Source organism: Nicotiana tabacum, chromosome 3 (assembly GCF_000715075.1).
Source record: "Nicotiana tabacum cultivar K326 chromosome 3, ASM71507v2, whole genome shotgun sequence".
Classification (NCBI taxonomy): domain Eukaryota; kingdom Viridiplantae; phylum Streptophyta; class Magnoliopsida; order Solanales; family Solanaceae; genus Nicotiana; species Nicotiana tabacum.
Window position 1 is genome coordinate 143054640 of NC_134082.1, and position 26927 is coordinate 143081566.

The 26927-nt window shown below is 36.9% G+C and overlaps 4 protein-coding genes across 6 annotated transcripts; 1 reads left to right on the forward strand and 3 right to left on the reverse strand.

Annotated features, from left to right (window-relative positions):
• Positions 1-6922: 6922 nt before the first annotated feature.
• LOC107781229 (putative protein phosphatase 2C 60) lies at positions 6923-10430 on the forward strand. Of its 2 annotated transcripts, XM_075249998.1 has the most exons (6): positions 6923-7318; positions 7670-8085; positions 8192-8559; positions 9017-9253; positions 9962-10214; positions 10381-10430. In XM_075249998.1, the coding sequence occupies exons 2-5, from the start codon at positions 7767-7769 to the stop codon at positions 10208-10210; spliced, it is 1173 nt and encodes a 390-aa protein (XP_075106099.1). In that variant the 5' UTR covers positions 6923-7318; positions 7670-7766; the 3' UTR covers positions 10211-10214; positions 10381-10430. The 2 variants fall into 2 exon arrangements, with proteins under 2 accessions (XP_075106099.1, XP_075106098.1); XM_075249997.1 differs by lacking the exon at positions 10381-10430 and having other exon boundaries at positions 6926-7318; positions 9962-10377.
• Positions 10431-11686: 1256 nt separating this feature from the next.
• Positions 11687-16911, reverse strand: LOC107781228 (receptor-like protein kinase HERK 1). 2 transcript variants are annotated; one of them, XM_016601900.2, is made up of 8 exons: positions 14902-16911; positions 14584-14635; positions 13333-13536; positions 13181-13249; positions 12961-13029; positions 12822-12884; positions 12414-12736; positions 11687-12297 (listed from the first exon to the last, which is right to left on the reverse strand). In XM_016601900.2, exons 3-8 carry the CDS (start codon positions 13514-13516, stop codon positions 11797-11799), a joined length of 1209 nt encoding a protein of 402 aa, XP_016457386.2. In that variant the 5' UTR covers positions 13517-13536; positions 14584-14635; positions 14902-16911; the 3' UTR covers positions 11687-11796. The 2 variants fall into 2 exon arrangements, with proteins under 2 accessions (XP_016457386.2, XP_075106097.1); XM_075249996.1 differs by lacking the exons at positions 14584-14635; positions 14902-16911 and adding an exon at positions 13939-14222.
• LOC107781227 (15-cis-phytoene desaturase, chloroplastic/chromoplastic) lies at positions 15229-16997 on the reverse strand. The gene has a single exon (XM_016601899.2). The coding sequence runs from the start codon at positions 16911-16913 to the stop codon at positions 15444-15446; it is 1470 nt and encodes a 489-aa protein (XP_016457385.2). The 5' UTR covers positions 16914-16997; the 3' UTR covers positions 15229-15443.
• Positions 16998-18835: 1838 nt separating this feature from the next.
• Positions 18836-20821, reverse strand: LOC107781226 (NEP1-interacting protein-like 1). Its single transcript, XM_016601898.2, has 5 exons — positions 20400-20821; positions 19830-20008; positions 19450-19533; positions 19194-19361; positions 18836-19096 (listed from the first exon to the last, which is right to left on the reverse strand). Exons 1-5 carry the CDS (start codon positions 20569-20571, stop codon positions 18974-18976), a joined length of 726 nt encoding a protein of 241 aa, XP_016457384.1. The 5' UTR covers positions 20572-20821; the 3' UTR covers positions 18836-18973.
• Positions 20822-26927: the final 6106 nt, after the last annotated feature.

The following is a 26927-nucleotide window of genomic DNA, read 5'->3' on the forward strand; positions in this document are numbered from 1 at the left end:
TGAATGGCCCTCGGCCTCTCTCAGTGATCAACCTCACAACCACTTGGGCATTTAAGTGAAAAATTAGGAAACTCAGCCCAAACATTTTTCATATATTTAAAAGTAGAGTAATGAAACTGAATCAAACAATAAACAGGTAAAAATCATGACTGAGGATATGCTTTCGAGTCAAAACAGTGTGAGGATAATAGTAAAATAGCCCTGAGGGTCCAAACAGTACGGCACAAAGCCCCAAACATGGCATTTAGCCCAAGTTAATAGAATTATTTCTAAATACCTAGATTTCATATAGAGTTTGTCAAAGTATGCAACTCTACAGTTGCCACGGGACGGACCAAGTCACAATCCTTACTGGTGCACGCCCACACGCCCGTCACCTAGCATGTGTGTCACCTCATTTAACAGAATAGTACGAAATTCCGGGGTTTCATACCCTCAAGTCTAGATTTACAATCGTTACTTACCTCAAACCAAACAAAGATTTACTCTGCAATGCTCTTGCCTCTCGACTCGGTCTCAAATCGCCCCAAATCTATCCAAAATCAGAATCATATCATCAATACATGCCAATTGCCAAAGGAACAAAAACCATACAAAAATTATCAAATTAGACCTAAAATCCCCAATTTGCTCAAACTCGCCCCCCTCCCCCCCGAGCCCACGTCTCGGAATCCAAGAAAAATTGCAAAACTAGAAACTCCTTTCACTCCCGAGTCTATACATGCCAAAATCATCAAAATCGGACCTCAAATAGCCCCTTAAATTCCCAATTTAAACTCTTCAATTTCAAGCCCTAATCTCCCAATTTCTTCTCAAGTTTTCCCACTAATATCATGATTAAACAATGAAATAATCGCCATAAACATAAGATACAAGGCCCAAGTAGTTTACCTCTCTGAAAACACTTGATTCCCTCTTGAAATCACAACCCCTAATCTCCAACTCGTCAAAAATGGTGAAGAAATGGCAGAAATTTGCGAAAAGGGTCATTTATACTTTCTGCCCAGCTATTTCCGCATTTACGGACAATATCTCGCACCCCCGGTCCGCTTCTGTGCCCAAAAGTCTGCACCTGCGGAAATCATTTAAGTCCTCAGACACCACACCTATGCCCCAGGTCTCGCACCTGCGAACTCGCAGATGCGGTCCAGCCCTCCGCTCCTACAACTAATGTCGCTTTTGCGGCTCGCACCTGCGGTCCTGAATCAGTAGGTGCGGTTATGACAGAAAACAGCAGCTTCAGCTGTAACTCCAATTTCTCCAACTCTCCGATAACCCTTTGAAATCATCCCGAGGCCCTCGGGACCTCAACCAAACCTACCAACAAGTCATCTATCACCATTCAAACTTATTCCAACCTTCGGAACACTCAAAACAACATCAAAATACCAAATCACCCTCGGATTCAAGCCTAAGGATCTCCAAACTTCCGAATTTCGCAAACGATGAAAAAACCTATCAAACCTCATCCGATGACCTGAAATTTTGCACACACGTCATAAAAATGACACAACGGACCTACTCCAATTTCTGGAATTCCATTCCGACCCCGATTCAAGATTTCCACTACCGACCGAAAAATGCCAAATTTCCAAATTTCGCCAATTCAAGCCTAAATCTACCGTGGACCTCCAAATTATATTCCGAACACGCTCCTAAGTCCAAAATCACCTAACGATGCTATCCGAACCATCAGAATTCCCATCCGAGACCTTCTACTCATAAGTCAACATCCGATTGACTTTTCCAACTTAAGTTTCCACTCCACGACCACTCCGAACCCGAACAAACCAACACGATACGACGAAACACAGCTAAACAATACATAAAGAAGCAGAAATGGGGAAAACAGGACTTTAACTCATGAAACGACCGGTTGGGTCATTATAAAGGGCTACAACCAAATTAACACGGTTCGGAGACGTTCAAATTCCGTAATAAAATAGGCCTTCGAATATTCTCATAAGCCAGTTAAAAAGGCTATTCTCAACAAAATTACTAAGGGCTTCGATAATATCAAGCCTCGAGAATCCTAATGGGTACAAAATTGTTCGCACTTTCGAACAAATTCCTTATTTTGTGCTAAGGTATAACAAATCTTGTATAACTAACAATAAACTTTTTAAGCCAAAAAGGGAAAAAAAGGCAATGTTTTTACAAAGGCCACATTGACCTAATACAAAAGCCTAAGGGCCATCTTTTATTTTGAGTTCGAGGGATCATCCTCACTCAATTAAAACCTAAGGGTTACCCTTCTTCGAGTTCGAGCAAGTACTCGCTCGACACTAGTTCGGTTTCGGTCCAAATTGCCTAAACCTCGAACGTATGGACGCAATTTTATAAGGCATAAATAAAAATGAACTAAAGACACGATAGAAAGGGAAAAAAGATCTTTGTAAGTATATCAAAAATCATTTACAAGGGTGGCATGGCCCGGTTAGAACTCGTTACAAAGGCCAAAACAACCTTAAAAGAAAATACTACTAATCCTAAAGCCCTAGTCTTCTCCGGGATCAGGCTCTTCGCTCTCGAGGTCTTCTCCAATTTCTGACCCGCTCATACTCCCAGAGTCATTGTCATTAGGAAAGGCCAACTCATTTGCTTCAGCTTCGAGCTTTTTGGCACTCTCGATCTAAGCCGCAAGATTAAAGCCACGAGCGTAAATCTCCTCGAAAGTCTCTTTTGAGACTGGCATTTAGCATGCTCGGCAACCCAGTTTGTTCGAACTTGAGCGGCCTCAACAACCTCTTTTGCCTGAGCCTAAGCAGCTTCAACATCGGTCCGATAAACGGCCACCATAACTACGACATTGGCCTTGGCCATTTCAATCTCCAATTTAGCTACTGCAAGTTCTGTGGCCAGCTTCTCTCGATCGGAAATTCTTGAACTCAACGGAGACTGGAACTCCTCAATTTTCTTAGTTTGGACCAAGGCATTCTCTTTCAAGCTCCGAAGCTAGTTCTCGGTCGAGGCCAGTTGAGCCCAGGCAGTTTCCTTCTCCGAGGTCAAGCGGTCCATCTTCTCCTTTCATCCTTTGGCCTCAGCTTTCAGTGCATCTGTCTCCTCATGAAGCTGCTTTATCACGTCACATTTTTGATGGACCTGTGAGTTCAAATTGTTAGTTAAGACGCCTGAATCGCCATCACTAACTTCAAAAATTTTCCTTACCTGCTCCATCAGTTCGATGTACTCTTTCTGAGCCGTTTCTAGCTCAGCACGGAGACCTCTAGCCTCTTCTTCTCTTTGCTCGCTGAGGAGTTTGAAGGCTTCCTTTTCCTCAGCCAGCCCCTGGATTTCGGCCTCGTAACGGCTCAGTTCCTTCCGGAATCGAAGGAAAGCCTTATGATGAAGCACCGAAGCCTGCAAACATTGAAGGGAAAAGTTATACAGAGAAAAAGAAAACTTAAGTATAAGCATTGATATGAAAATCGGGGATTACCCGGTTTAGAGCCTGTTGGGCTTTGTTGAAAAGACAAGGTGCTCCCACCTCATCTATTTGGGCTCGGTCTTCTTCTGTGACCAGACTCCGGAGGTAGCTTGCCACCCCTATGGGGGCACCAAGAACATGAGCATTTTTCCGGGACCGTGATCACAATAGTTTGCTTGCACCCGGGATTGACATTGGGAGCCGGGAATCGATTGGTCAATTTGGAACTCGAGGAAGCCTCACCCGAGCTTTTTCTCGGAACCTCCAGGTCACTCAAATCGATGACGTCTTCTACCCTGGAAAATAAACCACGGAAGAGATCCTCCTCTCCGTGGGCTCCTTCCCCATGACAAGTTTCCATGGCTTATGCATCGCGTAACAAAGAATCGGAGACCGAAGGAAACAAGGGGGAGTCCCCAATCTCTATTGTCCCAAGTGGGTCTTTTGAGGCACTGCCTCTATCTTGAGGAGCCTCGAGCTCTATTTTTGCGTCGGCAACCATCGTCTCTTCAATGGCCTCTTTGCCCCGAGGCAAAACATCTTCGATTCCTTTCGGATCAGGGACTTGGGCCGAAGTCTACTTTTCAACTTTATCGGGCCTAGGCTGAGTAGTGTCGACTTCCACTAGTTCCGAAGCTTTTCAAGCCCCGGTACTAGCCCGTGCACGGGCTATCAGCCTGGAATCGTCTTCATTTCTTCTTCTTGTTCACCCTCTTCGGGCTCATCTCGTAGCCTAAGGACTAAGTCCATTATTAGAGGGATGACATTTCCGCTACGGGTTTGTCTCTTTTTGGGCTTTTGCTCGTCCAACTTTGTGAAGCTCGAAGCCTCTCTCATTTTTTCATTCTTTCTTTTATTTCAGAGCAGACGGTTGGGGAAGGTCTTCTTTATGACCATATGGGGGCCTCATCGGCGCGTACTTCCCAAGACTTGCGAAAGAAGGGTAAATGATATCAAAGAAGAAATTTGGGCAGTGGTTAGATTTATTGAGTTGTACGACAACTTACCGTGGTTTCGGGCCTCCCATCGGCCTCTCGCTAATTCGCGCTATGTGCACTCAGCGTGTGTCGATTTTAACACTAAGCTTCCCAGTTTTCGAGCTGGGGAATCGCACCCGGCATCCAGGCAACGACTGCATCAAATAAAGCACCAATAAGAAAGGATGAATGAATGTAATAAAGCAGAAGTTAAAAAGGGGAGTTGTACTTACGTCTCATATTCCATTTCTCCGGAAATGGCATATTTTCAACCGGGATTAGGTTCTAGGTCTTCACTCGGACAAATCGGCCCATCCATCCCCAGTACTTGTCCTTCTCTATGCTCGAGAAAGCTGCTTTGGAGGCCCAACGCTGAAGCTTTATTAGCCCCCCTCGGTAAAGTCGAGGGCTATATAATCATATGAGATGGTCGAGGGTGAAGGGAAGCCCGTTGACTTGGCTCACAAAATAGCGGAGCAGTATCACTATCCTCCAGAAGGAGGGGTGTATTTGGTCAAGGGTGACTTCATATTTCTTGCAGAAGTCCACGATGACCGGGTCCAAGGGACCCAATGTAAAAGGGTAAGTGTAAACACTTAGAAACCCTTTCACATAAGTAGTGATTGACTCCTCAGGCGAGGGCACTACCACGTGCTTGTTGACCCAGTTGCAGTCCTTTTTGACTTGGTCGAGAAGGTCGTCGGTGATCGTGCATATGTACCTCGGCATGGTCTAGCATCGGCCTAGAACCGAGGAGGTCTTTTGGACCTTAAAATCAGAGTCAATAACACACCCCCCGGGAACAAACTCTTCAGGGCGTGGCTCCGCCGCCGATTGTTTGTCATTCGGTTAAGACGAGGAAGCTTTTTCTTTCTGCGGAATATTTTTAAATGTTTTGTCATTTTTATGAACAAGGAAGAACGGGAATTAGGGTATTTGGTGCTTTAAAAGGGGGTTAGCAATAAATCCTGAAGACTTGTAGATGAAGAACTTGAAGGATGTAGAGATTTGAAGATTGGAGCAGAAAAGATTGAATGCAAAGTTTAAAAAGATAAAGAAAGATACATTTATAAGTTGAAGACGACGGTTCAATACTGGTGGTGGACGGCTGGCAACTAACACGCCTTAAATGCCTGGGGAACTTAAATTACGGGACGTTTCGGTCACCTCTGCCGCTTACGTCACGATACTTACGTCATAATAAACCGAGGGTAAATTCGAAGACTCAATTCGTTTCTTATCATTACACTTCAAGAAACGATGGGACTATCTGTATACGGTCAAAATCGGGCTTGCCTAATTTTGTATGACTAATCGAAGTCGGGATGAAAGATCAAGGCCCGATCCCAGTTATATCGGAACATGGTACGATAAGCTCGCGGATCAATGGCTGATGAAGATCGAGGCCAGCCGCGATCGAGACCAAAGCAAGAAAGAGACCGAACAAGATCGAAGGAGGCCTGCTACGTCGAACAGAACGCCGAGATATTCATGATCGGGCGAGGACCGTGGCAGAAATCTCAGAACAGATCAAATCAAGGGCGGTTATTTAGCCAATCATGGAATTTCCTTCTATAAATAGAATTATACCGTATATAGGATTCCTCTACTATATAAAGAGGGCCTTAACCATTTGTAAACATCTTACATTCACGCATATCAAAGCAATATATCATATTTTTCTCTCTTGCAAGCTCTGTTGTTCAGTTCATACTTTCACTAGCTTATTCAGTTGGTTCGAGGGCAATTAGCTCAAGGGTCATAATTGCTCATCACATTGGTTTGCTTTATTTTACTGTAATTTCTATCGTTAATTCTTATATTTATCGTTTTGTGCCAAATAAAATTACATATCCTTAAATCCACTTATAATTTAATTGTTATCCGATTTTAAGGGTAAACAAAAAGCATGGCCAAACATGACACCAAGCATAAATATGTTCTTTATTTCCTGTTAACGGTAAAAAAAAACTTAAATTTTTCTTTTTGTCCTATTATTAGTGAGAGAATTCTTTTTCCCCACGTATAGTTAACAAGGGAGTAAAGAAAAGTGTAATTAAACAGCAATAACTAGAAGCTTATTAAGTGTGTGATACTGTCGTTCAAGTTATGAGTGATACTGTCGTTCAAGTTATGACCTTTTGGTGACTATAATAACAAAATCATTGGAGAATTTTAATCCGTACAGCTTCTGTTATAGAGGAAAATTATTTGGTCCATTTATAGACTGATTTCAAGTATCTCGCATTTATATATGGTCTAAAAAAGGGGTGTGATATAGGCGGATGTACCGTAATGCAAATTTAAAGCCTTTCAAAGAAGAATAGATACCCAACATTGCTGGTTTCAGCCATCGATTTTGATGGTTTTTTCTTTTTAAAGGTTTTTTTGTCTGCTAAGAAACACAAGAGAGAGAAGACAATAAGTTTAGAAAAGAAAAAAAAACTCAAAATATGAAATATAAAAAAAGAAAGACTAAAAAGAATAAAGAAATAAAGACTTTCTCTTCAGTTGGTTCAATGACTTCAAAAAATAAAAAAAAATAAAAAAAAAATAAAAAAAAATCCCCTTCCTCTTTCTTCTTTTATCTACTTCATCTTTCGTCTTCCTTTCTCATTTCTCACCTTCCTTCTCTCTTACGTTCAACTGAAAAAATAGAGAGAGAGAGAGAGAGAGAGGATAACAAAAACTGAAAAGAAAACAAAAGACAGGAAAAAGACTTCATCTTTTTTCTGTTTAATATTCTTTAAACGTATATTTGCATAAGCTGCGATTAATTTTTTGATGGATCTGTAGATCTAACGCTTTCAGAACCACATGTATTGCTCTGTTTTATTCAGATCTCCATCATTTTCACTTGCCGCACTTCAGTAACAGACCAGAAAAGATACCATATTAAGGCCTAATCACAACTGTGAGTCTTCTTTTTTCTTTATTTAGGAGGCAAATTCTCTCAAAGCTGTGAACTTTGTATGGTGTTTTCCGTGGGTCCATACTTCTATTTGTTCATTTTGCACACGTGGTTTTGCTGGGTTTTGGGCTTTTACAACCTTAGTAATTGATCCCTTCCTTTTTTGGACGGTAATGTGTTAGTTTGACCCAGTTTTTTGCCTCAAGTTGTTTTCAAATCTTTGAGATTTCTAGTTTGCGGTTCCTGCTTATCTTATTGTTATTCCTGGTTTTGTGATAAAGCTATGATCTTCGGCTCTGTTCTGTGATAGGTGAAGTTTAATGCTTAAATTTCTTGTTTATTTGTTGTTTCCAGGATAAAGGGGGAGTAGTGGGGAAGGGGTTTTAGTTGGACAGGTTTTGCATCCGTTTGGATGTTGAGGAATTGGCGGTAAGCAAAGGTGAAATGAGGGATGTTATCAAAGTTGATAATTTTTTTGAGGGCATGTTGGCGGCCATCATCGGACAGTTATGTACACACTGGTCCAGATTCAGCTGGACGCCAAGATGGACTTCTTTGGTACAAAGACAGTGGACTGCACTTAGTTGGTGAATTCTCTATGGCAGTTGTTCAGGCCAACAATTTGCTGGAGGATCAAAGTCAGATTGAGTCGGGTTCTCTGAGCTTGCTCGATTCTGGCCCCTATGGAACGTTTGTCGGGGTATATGATGGTCATGGTGGGCCTGAAACATCACGTTATATCAATGATCACCTCTTTCAGCATCTCAAGAGTGAGCATATTTGACCAGGCTGCTTATCCGCCAAGTATTTATTTATTGGATAGTATTGTAGAATTAGTAGCTTGATCTTGATTACTCTGCAACTTATATATTGCAGGGTTTGCAGCTGAACAAAATTCCATGTCTGTTGACGTAATACGAAAAGCATTTCAAGCAACAGAGGAGGGATTCCTTTCTCTGGTTGTTAAGCAGTGGCCAACGAAACCTCAGATGGCTGCTGTCGGATCTTGCTGTCTGGTTGGAGTGATCTGCGATGGGACCCTTTATGTCGCGAACCTTGGTGATTCCCGGGCTGTTTTGGGGAGACTTGTCAAGGCTACAGGAGAAGTTCTAGCCCTCCAGCTTTCAGCTGAGCATAATGCAAGTTTTGAGTCCGTCAGACAGGAATTACATTCTATGCATCCCGATGACCCACAGATAGTGGTTTTGAAGCATAATGTATGGCGTGTAAAGGGTCTGATACAGGTATGTTTCTGGTGACAAGTGTGCTCTAGACTCTAGTTCGCTAGTGTGTGATCATCTTGCCTTTGAGTTAAATACAACAATCATTATTGCATCAGTATTTTATCCTCTTCCATTTGCAGGGTATCTATGAGTTTATCGCCTACTCTATACTGGCTTTTGTCTCAGGTTCTTACCCTTCGTGAATCTGAAGTGAATTAAAAGCCTGTCATTTTTCCCCAAGTTGTGGCTTTCTCTTTGATACTCCAAAATACCTTATCCTTCTCTTTTGGTTTGCTTAATGAGGGATGGATGAAGGGTTATACTACCAATTGTATTATCTAACTGCAAGGCTAGGTTTTTATCCCACATTATGTGCTTTACATGGATTCCTTTTTTTTGAATTAATTTGTTTCATTACCTTGCGGAACATGTTATTATTGTTTTGAGAATGTTTCAATCTATTGTATTAATCTGTCAGATTACGAGATCCATTGGCGATTTATATCTCAAAAATGCTGAGTACAATAAGGAGCCATTGTATGCAAAATTTCGTTTGCGAGAACCTTTCAAAAGGCCCTTATTGAGCGCGGATCCATCAATTTCAGTGCATGAACTTGAACCACATGATCAATTTCTCATACTTGCTTCTGATGGTCTTTGGGAACATCTTAGCAATCAAGAAGCAGTTGATATCGTCCAAAATAGCTCTCACAGCGTATGATCCTTCACTTGAAAGCATAAGATTTCTTATTCTTCTCTTAATTTATTTTTTTATACAGTCATGGATTGAAAGCTGGTCTGATTTCCTTAGGCGGTGCATGTCTATTTTAAGCATATTACAAACTGAAACGCATATCCTGATATTTCTCTCTTTGTAAATCATGTAATGCACTACTGCCCTCAAAGCTTTAATTGTAACCTACTCCATTTTTGGTGATACACAATTGCGTTGCATCTAAAAGATACATTGTCTTCACTAATCGTATCATGTACTCTCTTATATGTAGCACAAGCGCACCCATTTGCTAAAAGCATTAGTTTTTTTGTGGGTCTGTTTCTTCAGGTGACAAGTCTTATTCATGTTATAAAAACCTCTTGCACTCAAATTGAGGAATAAAAATCGGACCGTTGAAAAAGGCAATAAAAAATTGGTAGGAGCACAAATCCTTTAGCAAAAGCTATCAGATTAACAAATACTAAACATTTATTTTGTGAGTAACGAAATGCAAATAAGAACTTCAAATTTCATTGTTCCGATGCTTTAATAGTGGAAGTATAAATGTTTTATAGTTCCCTGCCAATTTCCCTTTTGTATTATGTACTTCTGTGTCTTACTGGCATGAATATGGTTGAGGATCGTCTGAATGTTGATGGATTTCTATGTTGAGCTTACTGAGAAAGTAATTACATTTTCTAAATTCAGGGAAGTGCTCGGCGGCTTGTAAAAGCTGCTTTGCAAGAAGCGGCAAAGAAAAGGGAGATGAGGTATTCTGACCTGAAGAAGATTGATCGTGGGGTGAGGAGACATTTTCATGATGATATCTCTGTCATAGTCGTGTTTCTAGATTCAAATCTTGTGAGTAGAGCCACATCACTTAGAGGGCCCTCTGTATCTCTGAGAGGAGGTGGTGTGAACCTCCTAGCAAGAAGTCTAGCTCCCACTCCCACATAACTTGGTACTGCTTGAACTTATCACTTTGTTGTATACTCTACTGTGTCCTTCTCGTGACAAGATCTTGTAGTAGATTAACGAGAAATAACAGAAGGTGCAGCACTAATTTATTCTTTTGATGTACAATGTAATGTTTTTGATGTTCAATGGTAACGTTTAACTTGGAACAGGTGTCTTCTTAACTTTATGAGCAGGCAAGAAGATTGAAGAATTTACAGTAGAGATTCTTTCTTGAGAATGTACTTTTCTGCTTATTTCATTTTCCTTTCTTACCACCCGTTTGATCCAAAGGTATCATCGCATACATGGTGTAAAGCTGAATCCCAACGAATAAATTTGTTCATTGTTACTTAACCCTATGTCGCTGTAGAACTGTAAGTAATGGAATTCTTGAGTATTTGCGCGTCATGATTAATCATTCAAAATTAGAAGACGTTTAGGACAGTGCATGAAATGAGCTATTGCAGCCAATAGCCTTTTATCTTGCAACCCACCATGTGTTGTTTTTTTCCTGGAAATGGATTCTTGACTGTTGATTGTGGACACTGTTTTCCAGTTTGGCGACACATTTCTACTGGAGACTCAATTAATTGTGTCTATCTCAGATTCTTGGCACTAGATTATCAACAGTCAAAGATTATTGACATTATTTGGCAGTATACCATTGTTCACTAGCTCCTTCCAGAAACAGCATAATGGACCATGTTCGTTATTGACATTATTGATTTGATTGACCAACAGTATATGTGGGGGAGCAGCTGAAAATTGATCATTTCTCCGTGTTTTTCATAAAAGTTCTCTCTGGACTTTCGGGTCGTTATTTAATGATTTGTTCAGCTTTTTCCCTTATCTGAATTCACTGGTTAATTCATCCATTATTTAATGCACTTGTTGTGCAATGTTTTTGGAGTTGCACCATTAAAATTTCATGATTTAAGTTGCTATTTGCTGATTAATACTAACTGGAATAATTGATGATTATCATGGAGATGGTGTGGTAAAACATCTCCCTTGTGATTGCCTTACTATGAACATATTGTTGGATAATTCTATTGCAGCAATCTTCTTCCTCCAAATAATTATGATATTCTACATTCAACCGAAATGCGAGGTTATAATTAAAAGGCTTCTGCCATGATTGCAGTATACAATCACGTTTCAATTCCAAGCAAGTTAAGAATATTTTAAAGATTATAAGATTCATGATAACTTGACAAGTTTTACTCTGACTAAGACCGCAATCCTTCTTTATTAGGGCTTGAAACCGACAATGTTAGCAAGGTCCCAAGTTACTTCACCTGGGCTTGGAAACCGATCATTTGAGCAAGATCACAAGTTACAATAGCTGATTGCAGTATAACGCGTAAATTCTTGCAAAATAGGATCAGGAAGATATGGAAATAAAACTCAAATATCAAAGTTTCTAACTACAGAATTGAGATTGTATGGATCCCTTCCTTTCTACTATTCCGCCAATTCAAAGAAGGTAAGCAAACTTTACTGTCAAATGGTGGTCATTTTTAGATTTCCATTCCTACACACAACCAAATCAACCTAAATATACTGTGTCTTACATTAAGCAAACTTTAACTGATATTGTATGTTAGCCTAAACTCTTCGTTTCCACTCGTGGTTGTTTCCTCGGAAGTTCCTGTCAGATCGTATGAGTCGTCTTCAATGCTTATACTATAGGCATCTAAGCACCTCAAATTTGCACTACCAAAGGATAGGCGATCTATGTCCAAGTGAAACCTCTGCAATCTAATGCCATCTATGCTAACTGAGCTTTGAGAATCATCAAGTTGTTTCGGTTGATGGTTTCTACGACCCATTGATCCGCTTGACAAGCTTGCTAATTGTAAGGAACCATTTGAAGGTTGTTTATATATGATAGTTTCTGCAGAAAAGAGGGCAGCCTCCAGTTCTTGCCATACTTGAGTCATTTTAGGCCTTTCTCTAGGGACTTTGACCACACATTTCAGACCAAGTTGTCCCATTTTCAACATCATTTCCATGTTGCAATGTTCCATCAAGAGATTAGCATCTATTATTTCATCAATGCTTCCTCGTTCCAAGCTAGGTCTTGCCTGCATAACAAACAAAGCAGAATTTTCATGAATCTACAACTTCATCATATGGAAATAGAATGTTTTGCATATTGCAGATATCAGGATGCTAAAATCAAGCCTGAAACTTTCATTACCCAATCAATAATGTGAAAATTAGGATGACCTCTGCTGTTCTCGACTACAGGTCTAGCAGCAACAAGCTGCAGTAATATAACACCATAGCTGTATACGTCGGTGAATGAAGTCAAATGGAGAGATGAACAGTAGGCAGGGTCAAGGTACCCTGGTGTCCCCTTTATCTGACTGCTAACATGTGACTGATCCCCACTAGGACCCGATTTCACAAGCCCAAAATCTGAGACCTTGGCCTCAAAGTTCTCTCCTACCAAGATGTTGCTCGGTTTTATGTCCCGATGAATTATACTTGGTTTGCTTCCTTCATGCAGATGAGCTATACCTGGGATAGCAAGTATTAACGTGTATCAAAAGTTTGTCCTCTCATCTTCTATTGATCTACCACATCATAGCTGTGAAAAATTTACCTTTAGCAGCTCCAATGGCTATCGTCACTCTATGCCTCCATGTTAAGCCCCTTCCTCCCCTCCCTACAACAAGCATTTCCAAAAAAGTTTAATTTCAGAAACTAAGCAGGATATCATGAGCCTAGAGTTTGGAACTTACCCATGATGTAGTCTAGCAGAGAACCATTTGGAACATACTCATACACCAGAATTTTTGCTCCCTTTGGCCCTGTCGATGCATAAAACAAGATGAGCCTTATAAGTTTGGCTTTATTTTATCATCACAGCTGCTTTTGTTTGAATATTGAAATTTCTTAGCGTCCTAGCATTAATCTTTGACTGGTGAGGAAATAATAAAATAATAAGTATCATGAATGTACCAGCTTCTTGGCAGAACCCCACCAAACTAACGAGGTTCCTGTGCTTCACTTTTGAGAGCAACCTGATCTCTGCATGCAGATGCAATCGTATTAATTACCACAATTTTCAATGCAGTGACGGCTTCTAAAGAGAAGAAGTTATTTCCAACTACCATTTTCAAACTCTTCAGTGCTGGTGTATGATTCAGTATGTGCCTTCTTTATAGCTAGTGATTCCTCCCCATCAAATGTTCCTTTATAGACATTTCCAAATGCACCAGAACCAACCAGACAATCTTCACTGAAATTATTAGTTGCCTTTTGTAATTGTTCCAACTGGTACCGCTTCAACATCATCTGTTCAGCTTTTAAAGTTCCTAATTACCCAGAAACTGTCAGTAAAGGAAGATCAAATCTACAGAAGCAGATATCAAAGATGAAATCATCAGATCAATCTAAATACAACCAGTTCCGAACAGACATTGAAGCTGATATATATGTCTCGGTTTACTCGGTTTGCAACTGCATCCAATGAAAAAAAGAATCTTATATATTTCTTGATTACTTCATCTTCAAAAGAGTATCTGGAAACTGCAATGCTAATTATTCAGGATATTGAACACAATGCACCGCCTACAATTTGACAGTAACTTACTAGTAGTTCGTCAAAGGACGGATCCTAGTGCGTAAATTCTGGATAAATACTTGGAGGATTAATTTTTCAATATCCCATGATGAAGAAAATAGGAACTTGTGGTATCAATGAATGATTCACTAACCTTTTTGGTTCTCTGGTAACCTAAAGCATGCATACAGCTTCCTCTTGAAGCAGAAAAAAATTGAGCAACCAAAAAGTACTATCAAAATTGCAGCTGATACTACAGCCCAAATGTGTTGCTGGCTTTGAAAGAAACCTTGATTCATTTTTCTTTTAGGTTATCCCACTTCTATTCTGCTAGCCTTTGCATGCCTTGTTTTTCTTTGCGTTCAACTGCTTTACTAACTGGGCAAAAGCAAGAATAGGTAGGCATGTAATACTTATTCAAAAGGATTAGTATCTCTGCCGGCTATCTATTCATTTGTTGTCTTCATGCCAATCCAGACTAGGTCAGTTATCCTTCTGTCCAAGCGGCACATATGGCCAAAAAGTACATGCAAACATGCATATGCGCATAGAAATGTAGAATTATTCATCTGAAAATGACTTCACAGTAAAAAACCAGAGAATAAAAGCCTTGTTTCATACTATATAAAGATATATGTATATATATAAAAACTTGGGAGAAGCTTCTAATTGCAATGAAATAATGCTCTCATGTTTCCATGATATTATATAATTGCTGGCAGCATCAGACACTGTATTTAGGAAAAACATCACTGTCTGGTTTATATTAGTAATAATTAGAAGGATTAAAGATACCTACAATGGTCCATCAACTGAAAGCAACCTCCATTATTGTATTAGCAAGACAGACGCTGTTTCATAATTAAATAGGGCAAATATTACTATAAAATTCATGGCAGAACTGTATGATTTAGTCGTGAACAAATTGTAAACATTAAGAAGTCAAGAACCAGGAGCATCAGACCCTTGTCCTTCCCTGATTCTTAAGAACAAAAAGATTGAATCTATGTTCAATTGGATAAGAATAACAACTGTCTTTTCTCTGTTGTGTGCAAGTTCTTTTACATAAAAATTGGCATCTAGCTAAAAACTTAACATTAAAAGAAGCTTCTCAAACCTTGAAAGTTTGAAAATTAATGCAGTATGAAGGAGTCAAATCTACAGGCGTGGAGGCTGCACTGTGCCTCCCCAAGCTTGTTTCTGCAGCCAAAAACATAAGCCAAACATCTAACATCTGAATAACAAAACAAAACAATCTTCCCCACATGGAGTTTTGCAAATTATGCTGTTATTCTCCTGTTTCAGAGCGTCAGTTCCAGATGACGTAAAACAACACCACAATAACAAAAATGCCTCAATTACAAGCAGGTGGGATTTGCCTATATGAATTCTCAACTGTCCACGTTGCTCCATTTATCACATAATGTAAAACAACATTGTTTAACAAATATACTTGCAATTATATATTAACAACAGAACAAATCAAACCAACTGTCTTCTTTTTCTTTATACAAATTAGCACACTTAAGGAAAAAAAGAAAAGGTCAAGTAATGCATCAAAATGAGCTATAAACGGTTATGAATCATATACAAATAAATCAAGAACACCAAAAAAATCTCTAGTTTACACAACTGAAGAAACTCAACACCAAAATTTAGCTATACTGTAACCAAGGCTCTATCTTGTAACAAAGCTTCTGCTGCTTTTTTGCCAGAAACCAAAGCTCCATCAAAAGTAGCACTAGTCACATAATCTCCACAAATATACAAGCCTGGTTTTATTTTCGGGTTCTTCGTCAAGTTGGTGGGTGGGCATTGGTTCGGTTGGGCAAACCCGATCCGGTACATTCTCAAGTAACTCCAAGACCCAACTACCGACTGCCCGAACCAGCCCGAAAGCTCCTTCACGACCTGATCCACCAAATCCTCATCCGCCACGTCACCATATAGCCCCACAAGCGACACAGAAACCAGTGCCTTTCCTGCCGGAGCATAAGAGGGAGCAACATTAGTGGCGAAGAACATGTTATTGATTATCCCTTTATCCGTCCCGTTAAGAAGCAGAACCGGGTCCCGAACCGGAACTTTGTCTTGGTCAGCTGAAAAATACAAACAAACGGTGCTCCGAACCGGTTGTCGAACCTCAGCTGTTTTTTCTCCAGCCATTTTCCCCGCCAATAACTTAACTGCCTCAGGCTCTTCAACTGCCACTATTATCCCAAATTCACTTTCCAAAATTTCTCCATTTAGTAATTTCACCCTTATTCTTGAGCTCGAATTCGATTCTGAATCAACGGAAACGACTGGTGAATTCAACAGTATCGAATTCGACGGCAATTTCGCCGCCAATTGTTCCGGAATCGCAGCAATGCCCTTCGCCGGAAGTGTGTTGTCACCTAGAGCTAGGCACTTGAAGATGAAATTGAACAGCCGCGACGTCGTTTCAAGCTCTCTATCGAAGAAAATCCCGCCAAAAAAAGGTCGAAAAAACCTATCTAATATTGCATCCGAAAAACCGATCTTTTTCAGTAAATCAATAGTAGTAACTTCTTCAGCATTCAATATCTCATCATCTCCTTGAGTCAAAACTTTTAATCTAGTCAATCCGATAAGTAATTTATCCACAACTGTACCGATTGGGTTAGTTAGAGATTGCAGAGAATCGGAGAAGTGACGGAGAGGGTCAGCAACGGTGTTGAAGCGACCACCGTAGTAAACCTGAGCCCCAGAGTAGAATTTTCTGAGGTCTAAGGCGTCATAGTCAAGGATTTTTCGAGCTTCAGGGTAACCAGTAATGAAAATCTGGAAACCACGATCGAGGATATAACCGTCGACTACGTCAGAGCGAACACGGCCGCCAACGGCGTCAGAAGCTTCGAGAAGTAGAAATGGGACATTATCGGCTTGAAGCCGAGTTGCAGCTGCTAAGCCAGCTAAGCCACCGCCAATAACAATGACTCCGGTTGTTTTAGGCTGAGGGGGTGAGGTTTGATTGGATAATGGCGAGTTCAGGGATATCTGTGAAGAAGCATTCGGCGGTTTAGGGAGTCGAAAGCGGTGGCGCGTGGAGATGAGAAGGTTTGAGGAGGGGAGAGAGTGAGTGGCGGGGAGACAGAGACACGGCGGCATTTAGGATAACGGAAACGTAAGGGACAGTTGCTATTTTGCTAATGTGGATTACGTTGGTTGTATTCTATCCATTTGGTGGGGCTGGATTCTCTGCTTCAAGGCATAGGCAGCTATCCAGTTCCTTTTTTTTTTTTTTTAGGAGAAAAAAAAGATTCTACGACAAATTCCATCAAGAAATATTGAAGAGAAGGATAAGGTGGATAGCAAGAATTGAATTTCTTTTATTTTTTTGGTTCCCCTAATATATTTTAGTCGTAAAATTGGTACACATTTTTAAAATCAGGAACTATGTTACATAGTTAACATATTCGAATTCATGTCGAAAAAAGAACATATTCGTTTTCTTGATACATCAATTCAAATTGTGATTAAACATTACTACCACCAAGTTATTTTACGACAACAAAGATGAAACGTGAACCACGCACAATATGCCTCGCAATAGGCATTTATTGACATTCATTTTGAAATTAAACGCAATATACTCATTTAGAAAGTACTCTTTAATCTTTTTGTTTTGTGGCAAGGTAATGAGAAGTAGCTTTCTTTGACCAACTGAATCTACAAGACTTTTATGAACACTATGCATTTTCTAATTCCTTCTCTCTATAACGTTCTTTATTGGGAAGCATTTAAATGGTTCAACATGTCCAAACTGATGACCCACCAAATATAAAATCAGTGGTTACTCAACAGAAATAAAGCATTTATAGGACAGATAGGCTCCATTTGTTGAAGTGTAAGGCGCTTTCATTTCAGATTTTTCTGTCTTTTAATTTTCCTGCACGCAAGAAATAAGTCTGTAGATGTAGTTTTGTCTTCTTGAATAAACAAGTAATTTCACTGCGAACCACTTGCTGCATAAATGTTAGCTCTCCACTATTCGTTATGCCATCTATAACACTGATTTGAATTTTTCAAACATCAATAAAGGCACCAGACCTGCATTCCCAACTTGGGCTATAAATGTTAAAAATTAAAACTCCCTAAATTATTTTTTTGGGGGGGTGGGGGTTACTGTTACTCTGTTAGTTCATAAGACAACCAATAACCATTGGTATAACAACCATAATTTAATCAAGTAAATAGATCGAGGCAACCCACCGATGTATTTACAGGACCAAACAAGGACCTTGATCAAGTCAAGCACTAAAACAAAGAAAGGCCACGAAAGCACAAAAACAGGAAGAGTTTTCAGCCCTCTAATGTATAGCAGTTCCAAAAGTCAGCTGAAAAGGTACATAACTAACTTTTATAAAGTTGCAAAAGTCAAGGGAAAGTCTAACAATTGTTGATGAAATTCAACAATCATGGACCAAGCTCAATATCTTGCAATTGGCACAGCCAGCCCAAACAAATATCTCATATATCTACTGGCTACAGGCCTGCCAAGTTGAGACTTGAATAAAAATAATATTTTTGTACTGCAACTACCAAATTTAGGTATGACTTTATGCAGAGGTGTAATTAAAAAGATCAGCAGCAGAATGTTTGGTGCATGAACATTCCTGGAATGAAGATATTTTGGCCGACCAGTTAATTCTTTCCTCCTTAATTGAGAAAAATCACCCACTTATTAAACATATTCATTTCAATACTTCAACTAAAGTTTTTGTCTATACAGAGAAACACAAGCAGGTTACAATTTACAATAGGCATAGGATTCCACACAGAGATTAGACTAGTCAATTTTGGTCAGCCAAATACTGTTCTTGAGATTAAACTAGTCAATTTTGGTCAGCCAAATACTGTTCTTGAGATATGTCCTGTTAAGTAATCAGGATCAAGGTAGATCTTATCTTGCACAAGGCGATCGCAAAACAAGAGGCACGCCAATACAGAAGTACTACTTTGTGGAAGTAGAGTACACTATGATTGCTCAAAATTATTTACAGGATGGTAATCAACTACAAGGACCACGCTCAAAGGAGCACATACTCTAATTACATTATATTTCCAGGAAAATTGGTACAAGAGAGGCCAAAAGAAATAGAGAAATCCTACAAGAGAGTATGAAGTAAAAAAAAGCCATGTTATATAATTTACAAGAGTATGGTCACCTACAGGTCCCTTCTGCACAATGGACAAGATCCATGTCTCAACAGCCATGTATCAATGCAGGGTAGGTGAAACATATGATGACATTGTGGTAAACATCTAACAGTCTCTCCTAGTTGTAAGTCCTGGAAACAACGAAACAACAAACAGTGTTCAGAATCAATTAAGTAAATTCAATAACAGACAGAGGAAGAGCAAACAAAAGGTACAAGTGTGTTTTACCTGTAGACAGACTGAACAGGAGACTCTCTCTCCAGAACCATCCATATCATTATCATTTGCAATTATAATCTTAGGGATCTTTTCAACAGAATCTCCAGGTAAACCCTTTGCCCCGCCTGTATCGAAAATGTTAGGTATCTCTTCATATGCAGTTTCAACAGCTCCCATCTGTCCAACAAAAAGCCCGCGTCACAACTGAAGGTAAATCAAGTTTCAGGTAATATTCTATAGGTCAAGCAATGAGGCTGCAACATACCTGACTTTGCACTGCACTTAGCATAGCTGGACCAATCCGCTCACGAACTAGTCTACCGCTTAACAGGCTCGCTATTACATCAATCTGTATGATTCAACAGGTTTATCAGTTAATCATATGCCAATGGATCATAAAACAGAACCTACATTTCTCTCATTCTTTCTTGTATCTTTTTACTTTTTTTTTTTGGGGGTGGAGAGGGGGGACCGAACCTCGCAGTGTGGGTGAAACCACTATGGGGTGGGATACTGGGATACAGATTGGATCTTACCCTATTGGAAAGGAAAATGTTCTCACATAAAGTTATCCCTTTTATGAAGTTAAGTAATTTGTCAGCTAACTTTCAACATTATCAGTGAGAAAGAAGCAATAATGCTTACCAAGTAAAGAACACATCCAATTCCAGATTCATCGGACTGCCATAGCAATAGAGATGACTCAAAGACTTCAAGAGAGAAAACAGCACCAGAGATGGCACCAACTGCAGCACCTCTAACAAATCCACTTTCTGTCTCTTGGCCTATTAAAGCTCCAGTCATTGCTCCTAATAAGGTGCCCACTGCAAAGAACCAAATCCATTCCTTATTAGTTTCACAAAAGAAAATAACTTTTAGAAATTAAAGCAAGTGGTTCCTCTAAAGCATCCTAAACATTTGGAACACAATCACCAAATAAAAAAACCACACAGATATAATTGAGAGAAGGGAGCCAAATATCTCCATCGTATTTTGAATAGAATTGGCAAATACTGACTTAAAAGGCCAAAAAATGTCCATTTTCAGATTTTTTTATACCCTAATTTTAAGTCACGAGACAAAATTAACAAGGACACCAAATTGTAAGCCATCAAATGGGATGCACAATTTGGGGAAAATCATCTATAACCCACACAGCAGAAAGAGGAACATACACAATCAAATAAAATAAATAAGAATGAAACTAAAACTCACCTAGTGCGAAGAAGAAGGTGAAGATTGCAGAGAAAACATTGCCAACGATTGTAGAGACGGCAAGGCAGAAACAATCTTTTGCCCTATCAACCAAATCCACGATTGAAAAAGAAGAAAGAGAGGATGATAACGATGAAGGTAAAGCACGAGATGGGTATGCGTAAAACTCCATCTTTTTTGTTCGATTCAAGAAAACTCTTTGGGGGTTTGTGATACTGCTATATACACAGATATCAATATGTAGTCTTTTGAAAGTAGCGTTGTATATATATATATAAAGAAAAAAGGGGTATATATTATATATTATAAATAAAAAGAGAAGAAGTTAAGAGGAAGGTGTAATCTTAGTTGCTAAGCCAAAGGCGAAAAGAACCCACACAAACCTGCTCGCATTTATAGCTTCCTTTCTTTTTCTCTCTCTCTCTTTCTCACGCTGACATATATTTATATATAATGTAAATAATAAAAGGGAAAGTGAAAAATATATGATTGGGATATTTGGCTTCTTTTGCAAAACAATTCAAAGGCCACTAGCGAAAGTGAAGCTTCTTTTTTGACAAAAGAAAATTATTTTTTTGTCTTTGTTTGAGTTTGAGTGTTTATGTGATCCACGAATTGAAATCACAAGACAAAGTTTCAGGTCATCTCCGTGTTCTTCTTTGTAACAAGGAGAAATGGTCTGCGTTGGGATGTCATGTTGCGGAGGCTGCCTTGTATAGAATTCTCAATTCCTTTTTGATTTATTATAGCAACCTCTAGTCATATAAAATATTATGGATAATGATATGCGGAATTAGTAATCTAAAAATATTTATAATAACTAAAAAAATTATATTGATACTGTATAATGGTGGTTAAAAATAATAATTACTCATTCATATTATCCAATAAAAGATAGGTTGGATAATAAACTTTATAAAATGAATCAAATTCATACTATCCACTTAAAATAAATACTTAATGGATAATTAATCGGTTTGAATTTTATATTTGTAAAGATTCAAATTGGGGGTTCCTTAAATTTGCGAGACTATAAATTCTCCCAAAAGTGATCACATTCAAGAAGCAATGGACAATATATGTATTCATATTATGTAGAATGACACTGGGTAGCCACTCTAAAGGGAAGCTATTTAGGAATTAGCCAGTGTGACATGAATTTCAGCTTTTCAGTTCAATTTTTTAGGACAAAAATGTCCTAAGTTGTTTTGAAATTATGATTTTTAGTTTAAAATTTCAAAACAAAATAACTACTGGCTAATTTCTAAATTGCATATCTGAGAATGGCTACATGTGCATTTGCCCCTCATATTATCAACCGGCTAACCAATTTTCTATCCGTATTAAATAAGAACAAACGAGATATTTTATCTGTTTTTATATTATCCATTTTTTATCTGCCCATATCTGATCTGACACACTCGTTTCCACCCCTAGTTGTGTATTCTTTGCACTGATAGATTATGAGTATATTTCATATGATATTTTTAAAAGATAAACAATTACAATACCTGTGCGGTGAAACACCACGTCATAGAGGTTGCCTATCGTGACATGTAGGAAAAAAAACTTGTTGCGCTTTTTTATTAATACAATAATTCAAATTGAATGGCATATTCTACCAAAAAACAAAAACAAAAACAAAAAACTCTGAATAAGTAGTTTTTTTATCCAGTTCTCATTCCCTTTTTGGCTTTTGAATTTATTTATTTATTTTTATTTTTTTTATTTTTTTTTTGCAGATAAAAATTGGGAGTATTAAAGGAAGTGGTGGTTTGGTGAAGGGTGGATAGATCACAGTGTATTTTATAGAAGATTTACGCAGAGATATTTTTCGGGGAGGGACAAGGAGTGTGCACTCGGAACACAAGAAATAACTAGTAGGGGTGTCAATGGATATTCAAAAACCGACTAAACCGACTAAACCGACCGAATCGTACCGCACCGAACCGATTTTTAGGTTTCTTTTTAAGAAACCGTAGGTTTTATATAAATATATAACCGCACCGATAATTAGGGTAGGTTTTTATTTTATAAAAATAAACCAAAAAAATATCGAACCGTACCGAATAAATTTTACATGTAGAAAATATATTTATTTAGTAAGTTTAAAAATAATAATGCATTAAATTTTCTTTGAGCCTTGGAATTATGAAAACTATTACAAGCCAACAAGTAATTAAACTCAAAATACTAATTCCTAAAATCTATTATGCTACTTCTACTTAAACTAAGTTATTTCAAGTATCTTTATTAGCAAGACACAAAGTATTCTAGCGATTATGAGTAGCAAACTACAATGTATTAAATATGTTTCCTTTCATATAATTTAGATTTATCTTTTTGAATATTTAATCTTCTATAGACTTTATTCTTGAGTCCCAACTTGGTATATCTTTTAACTCGTGTGATTAATATTTTCTTTGCCTTTGTTTGATTTCTTTTACGCTGTTATAGAATAGTTGATGGATCTACACTCTAGCCATCTTTTTTTTTAATTCATCACCCTTTAAACAATTAAAATGTCTAGAGAGTTTTGTTAAGCCCTATAAAAGAACGTATGTTATTGCAATTCTACTTCTACTGGTGAATTTTACATGATATTAAAAAAAATATCGAAAATTAACCGAACCTTACCGGTACCGAAGAGAAACCGACATGATTGGGACGGTTTCGTAAAGTCTAATTTTGGTTATACATAATAGAATAACCGAAAATTTGGTATGGAACAAATTTTATAAAATAACCGGCCGAACCGAACTATTGACACCCCTAATAACTAGTCCAAAAATTTAATTTTGTATGACTAGTCCTTGTCTTAATTAATTATCATATTTGAACAGCTCAAGTATAATGACGCTCTTAAAAAAATTAAGTTGGTGAATTTGGATGATACTAGTTTTAGTGTACGTGCGTTGCACGTATGCATCACGTTAATCAATATAAAATATATATAAATTATTAAAAAATAGCAATGGAGGTAAAACTAAACGCAATATATGTTTAAATGATGAAAAAAATATTACTACATTGATATAATATATAGCTGAATTCAACATTTTCCGAGTGAAGTTAGTGTAATTAGTTCTATGGTATTTATAGCTATAAATATTTTATTATATTAGATAAAAAATATTCTATGTTATTATATATCATCCAACATCTCTTTGTAAACTTTACGTTCATAATGTCATTATACAAAAAAATAGTTCTCCATTCAAAGTTAATCAAAATTATAGCCAAATGAACCTCTTCTTGTGTAAAAAAAAGTTACCTGAATTCTTATTGATTTAAGTCTAAATTTACTTCATTGTATGTTCATCCAATACCAAATAATAGTCAATACCATCCTAAACTCACTCCGGATGTACTCTGCTAATAACAATTTTGAATTTCAAGAGTTCACAATGTTGAGGTCAATTTTTCAAAATTATCAGAGGCTGAGGGGTGAGGAGATGACAAATTTATAGTTATTTCAAGAATTCCAAATACATTAGTTTAACTTATGTTTAAAATATTAACTATAGTTGCACATTCACATAGTATGGTGGTAGCTTAATTTATTTCTAAATTAACACCGTATTAGTTCAGACTTCTAGAAATTTAAAGTTAAGATTAAATCAAAACTCTTAAAAATTTAATAGGAAAAAGCGAACATACATTGCCGATGGATGTTCCATATTTTAGGCAATCAATTATTGGCAATTTGGAGAAAAACAAATACTATTATATACCTTAGAGGCTAAGAATTAAAAAAAACTTTAATGGTCACGTACTAAATCCCAAAAGGATATTTATAAAAACTGGTCAAATAAGGAAAAAAATAATAAAGTAAATTTTAATTGAATTTGAAAACCTAAATATTAGGATTTTCTTAAATAAATTTTTAGTTGATTTTGAAGTCCTAAATATTCGAAAAATAATTAAATGACTATTTTGTTTGGTGTGAAATTAATTTTTAAAGGATAAAAAAGGGGAACGATATTTCGATAGGGACTTTATAGTATAGATATAGATGAATTTAGGCTTGTATAATTTTTTATTCTTAAATATGATATTGAATAATTATTTTGGGTGCCTAATTGAACATGAATTAATTACTTTATATGATTAAATAAGAATACTTAAAATACATAATTAATTATTCTACATTGAAATAATTTTACTTAGAAGTTACTGTATTAAATAATTTTAATTTAATGTATGTGATTTTATGTCTCCATTTTTATATTTTTAATTAGTAATTAATTGAAGTCGCCATCGTTCTCATCTTGATTTTATACGTATTGCACAAAGGATGTATTGTCTATTAGTACAATTTACGTAAGGTAAAATATTTATTGATTTTAAATTCCTAAATATTAGTACTTCCTACCTATTTTAATAGGGAAAGATTTAATATCAAAATTTTTAGTTGATTTCAAAATCCTAAACAGTTGGAAACTAACCAAAGTTACAAATTTGTCCATTGTAAAAGTTATTTTTTAAGGGTAAAAGATGAACGATATTTACTATTTTCTGGCTGTGCAATATAATAGAAATAAATTATATATATTTTATCTAAGAGAAATAATTTGGTACATGTTTTTTTTTCTTTTTCCTATTCACACCCTCGTCCTCCCTTTCTTTTAGCCAAACGTATATTAAAAAAGACTCCTAAGTAAAAGGATTGAATGTAATGGATTACAGTCAAATCTCTCTATAACAGCCTCATTTGTTCTGAATTTTTTTGGATGATATAGTGAAGTGCCGTTATAGAGGACATATATTATAACATAATATAATATTCGGTTCCAAGAATAACTCAGCTTTAATAGTAAATGACTATTATATAAGGATGATGTTAGAGAGAGGTCTGACGGTATAGCCTAAAATATATATGAATACTTAACGAAACTTTTGCCTAATATATTTATAGAAAATTTAATTGGTTAATGTTTAAAAAAAAGACTCCTATTGCTAAAAGGATTCCAAAGTGCTCATACTTTTCCTAATATAACTTCAGGAATTGAAAGTGTTCCATCAGAGGTTTTTACATGCAGACGAAGCGTACAAAACATTGTGTTTTTCCGAAGCTATTTTTTTTTTTTACATATATGTTATATTATATAGCTCAAATAAGGAAAGATTTGGTACACAATCTTTAATTGATTTTGGAGTCCTAAATATTAGGGAATGAATTAAAACTATTTTTAAATATTAAAAAAATAATTAAATTACTATTTTGTCCAGTGTAAAATTAAATTTTTAAGGGTAAAAAAGGCGAACGACATTTCGCTAAGGATCTTCGTGCTTTTAATATAGTATAGATAATTATTAATATACTATAAAAGATAAGTCTAACCCTAATAGAACTTTTGATATTTCGCTTTTCAGCCTGTTTAGCTTTTGTGTCAAAAGAAAGAAAAGGGTAAATCGGAATCTTCTAAATAAGGATAAGTGTTTAGGAAAATGAATTACAGACACTTTCCGGTATTTAAGTTTCAGAAAGATTGAAGACATTATAACTTTTGGGGAAAGAGTATTAGTACCAATAGTAGGAATATTTTTTAAATATTATTTAGTTAGGTTAACTTATGCAATCTCTTGTATTTTTATATCTACTTGAACCTATCTCTATAAATAATAATCACGTGCATACATCATAGTTAGACATGGTAAGGTCGGAGATAATGGTTCAAAATAACACTTCACAATTTAAATAGAAGAAAGTCATCCTATAAAGATTTCATATATGTTATATTTAACTCACTACTAAAAATTAAAATAAATTAAAATTAATATTTAAAAACTGACTGATGTCGATCGATAATTTTATTTTTTGAAAACCGATCGATATCGGTAGATTATTTTTGCACGAAAATGTGACTAAAGAGTATAAATAAATTTTAAAAAATTAAATCAAAAATCACCAATGATCTAGCGGTAGAATAGTATCCTGCCACAGTACAGATCTCGATTCGATTTTCAAATGATTTATGTTTTCATTATATACTTTTAAAAAATGACCGACTCCGATCGGTTTAAACTGACCGAAGTTGGTCAATTTTTTTGATCGATTTTTTTTGGTCGGTTGTGGAATTTAATTGACATAACGAAATCGATTTCTACAGACCGCACAATTATTGGCCGCCACGAAGCAGTGAATTTTAATTTCGATAGATTTTTACCAATTACCGTCCAACATCAATCGGTTTTTGCCCTTTTTTTAATAGTGTAATTCTCTTACATGAAAATTAAATATTTCCTGGGAGATTAAACATATCTATAAAATTTATTATGAGCTGCAAAATCAATTGCCCCGTAAGGTAATAAGGAGGCAAACATATATATAAAATACATTTATCGACATCAAACTAAATATTTTCCGTATATTTAATTACATGTTGACTAGTGGGAGGGTTCGGAATGGGAGAAACTTGCCCTCTCGGGTATGACATTTGCATTCTAATAAAGAAAAAAAAAGGGACATTGGACTTATCTCTAAAATGCATAGTTATTTTGGGCTGCAGTTTGTTTTTCTTTTGG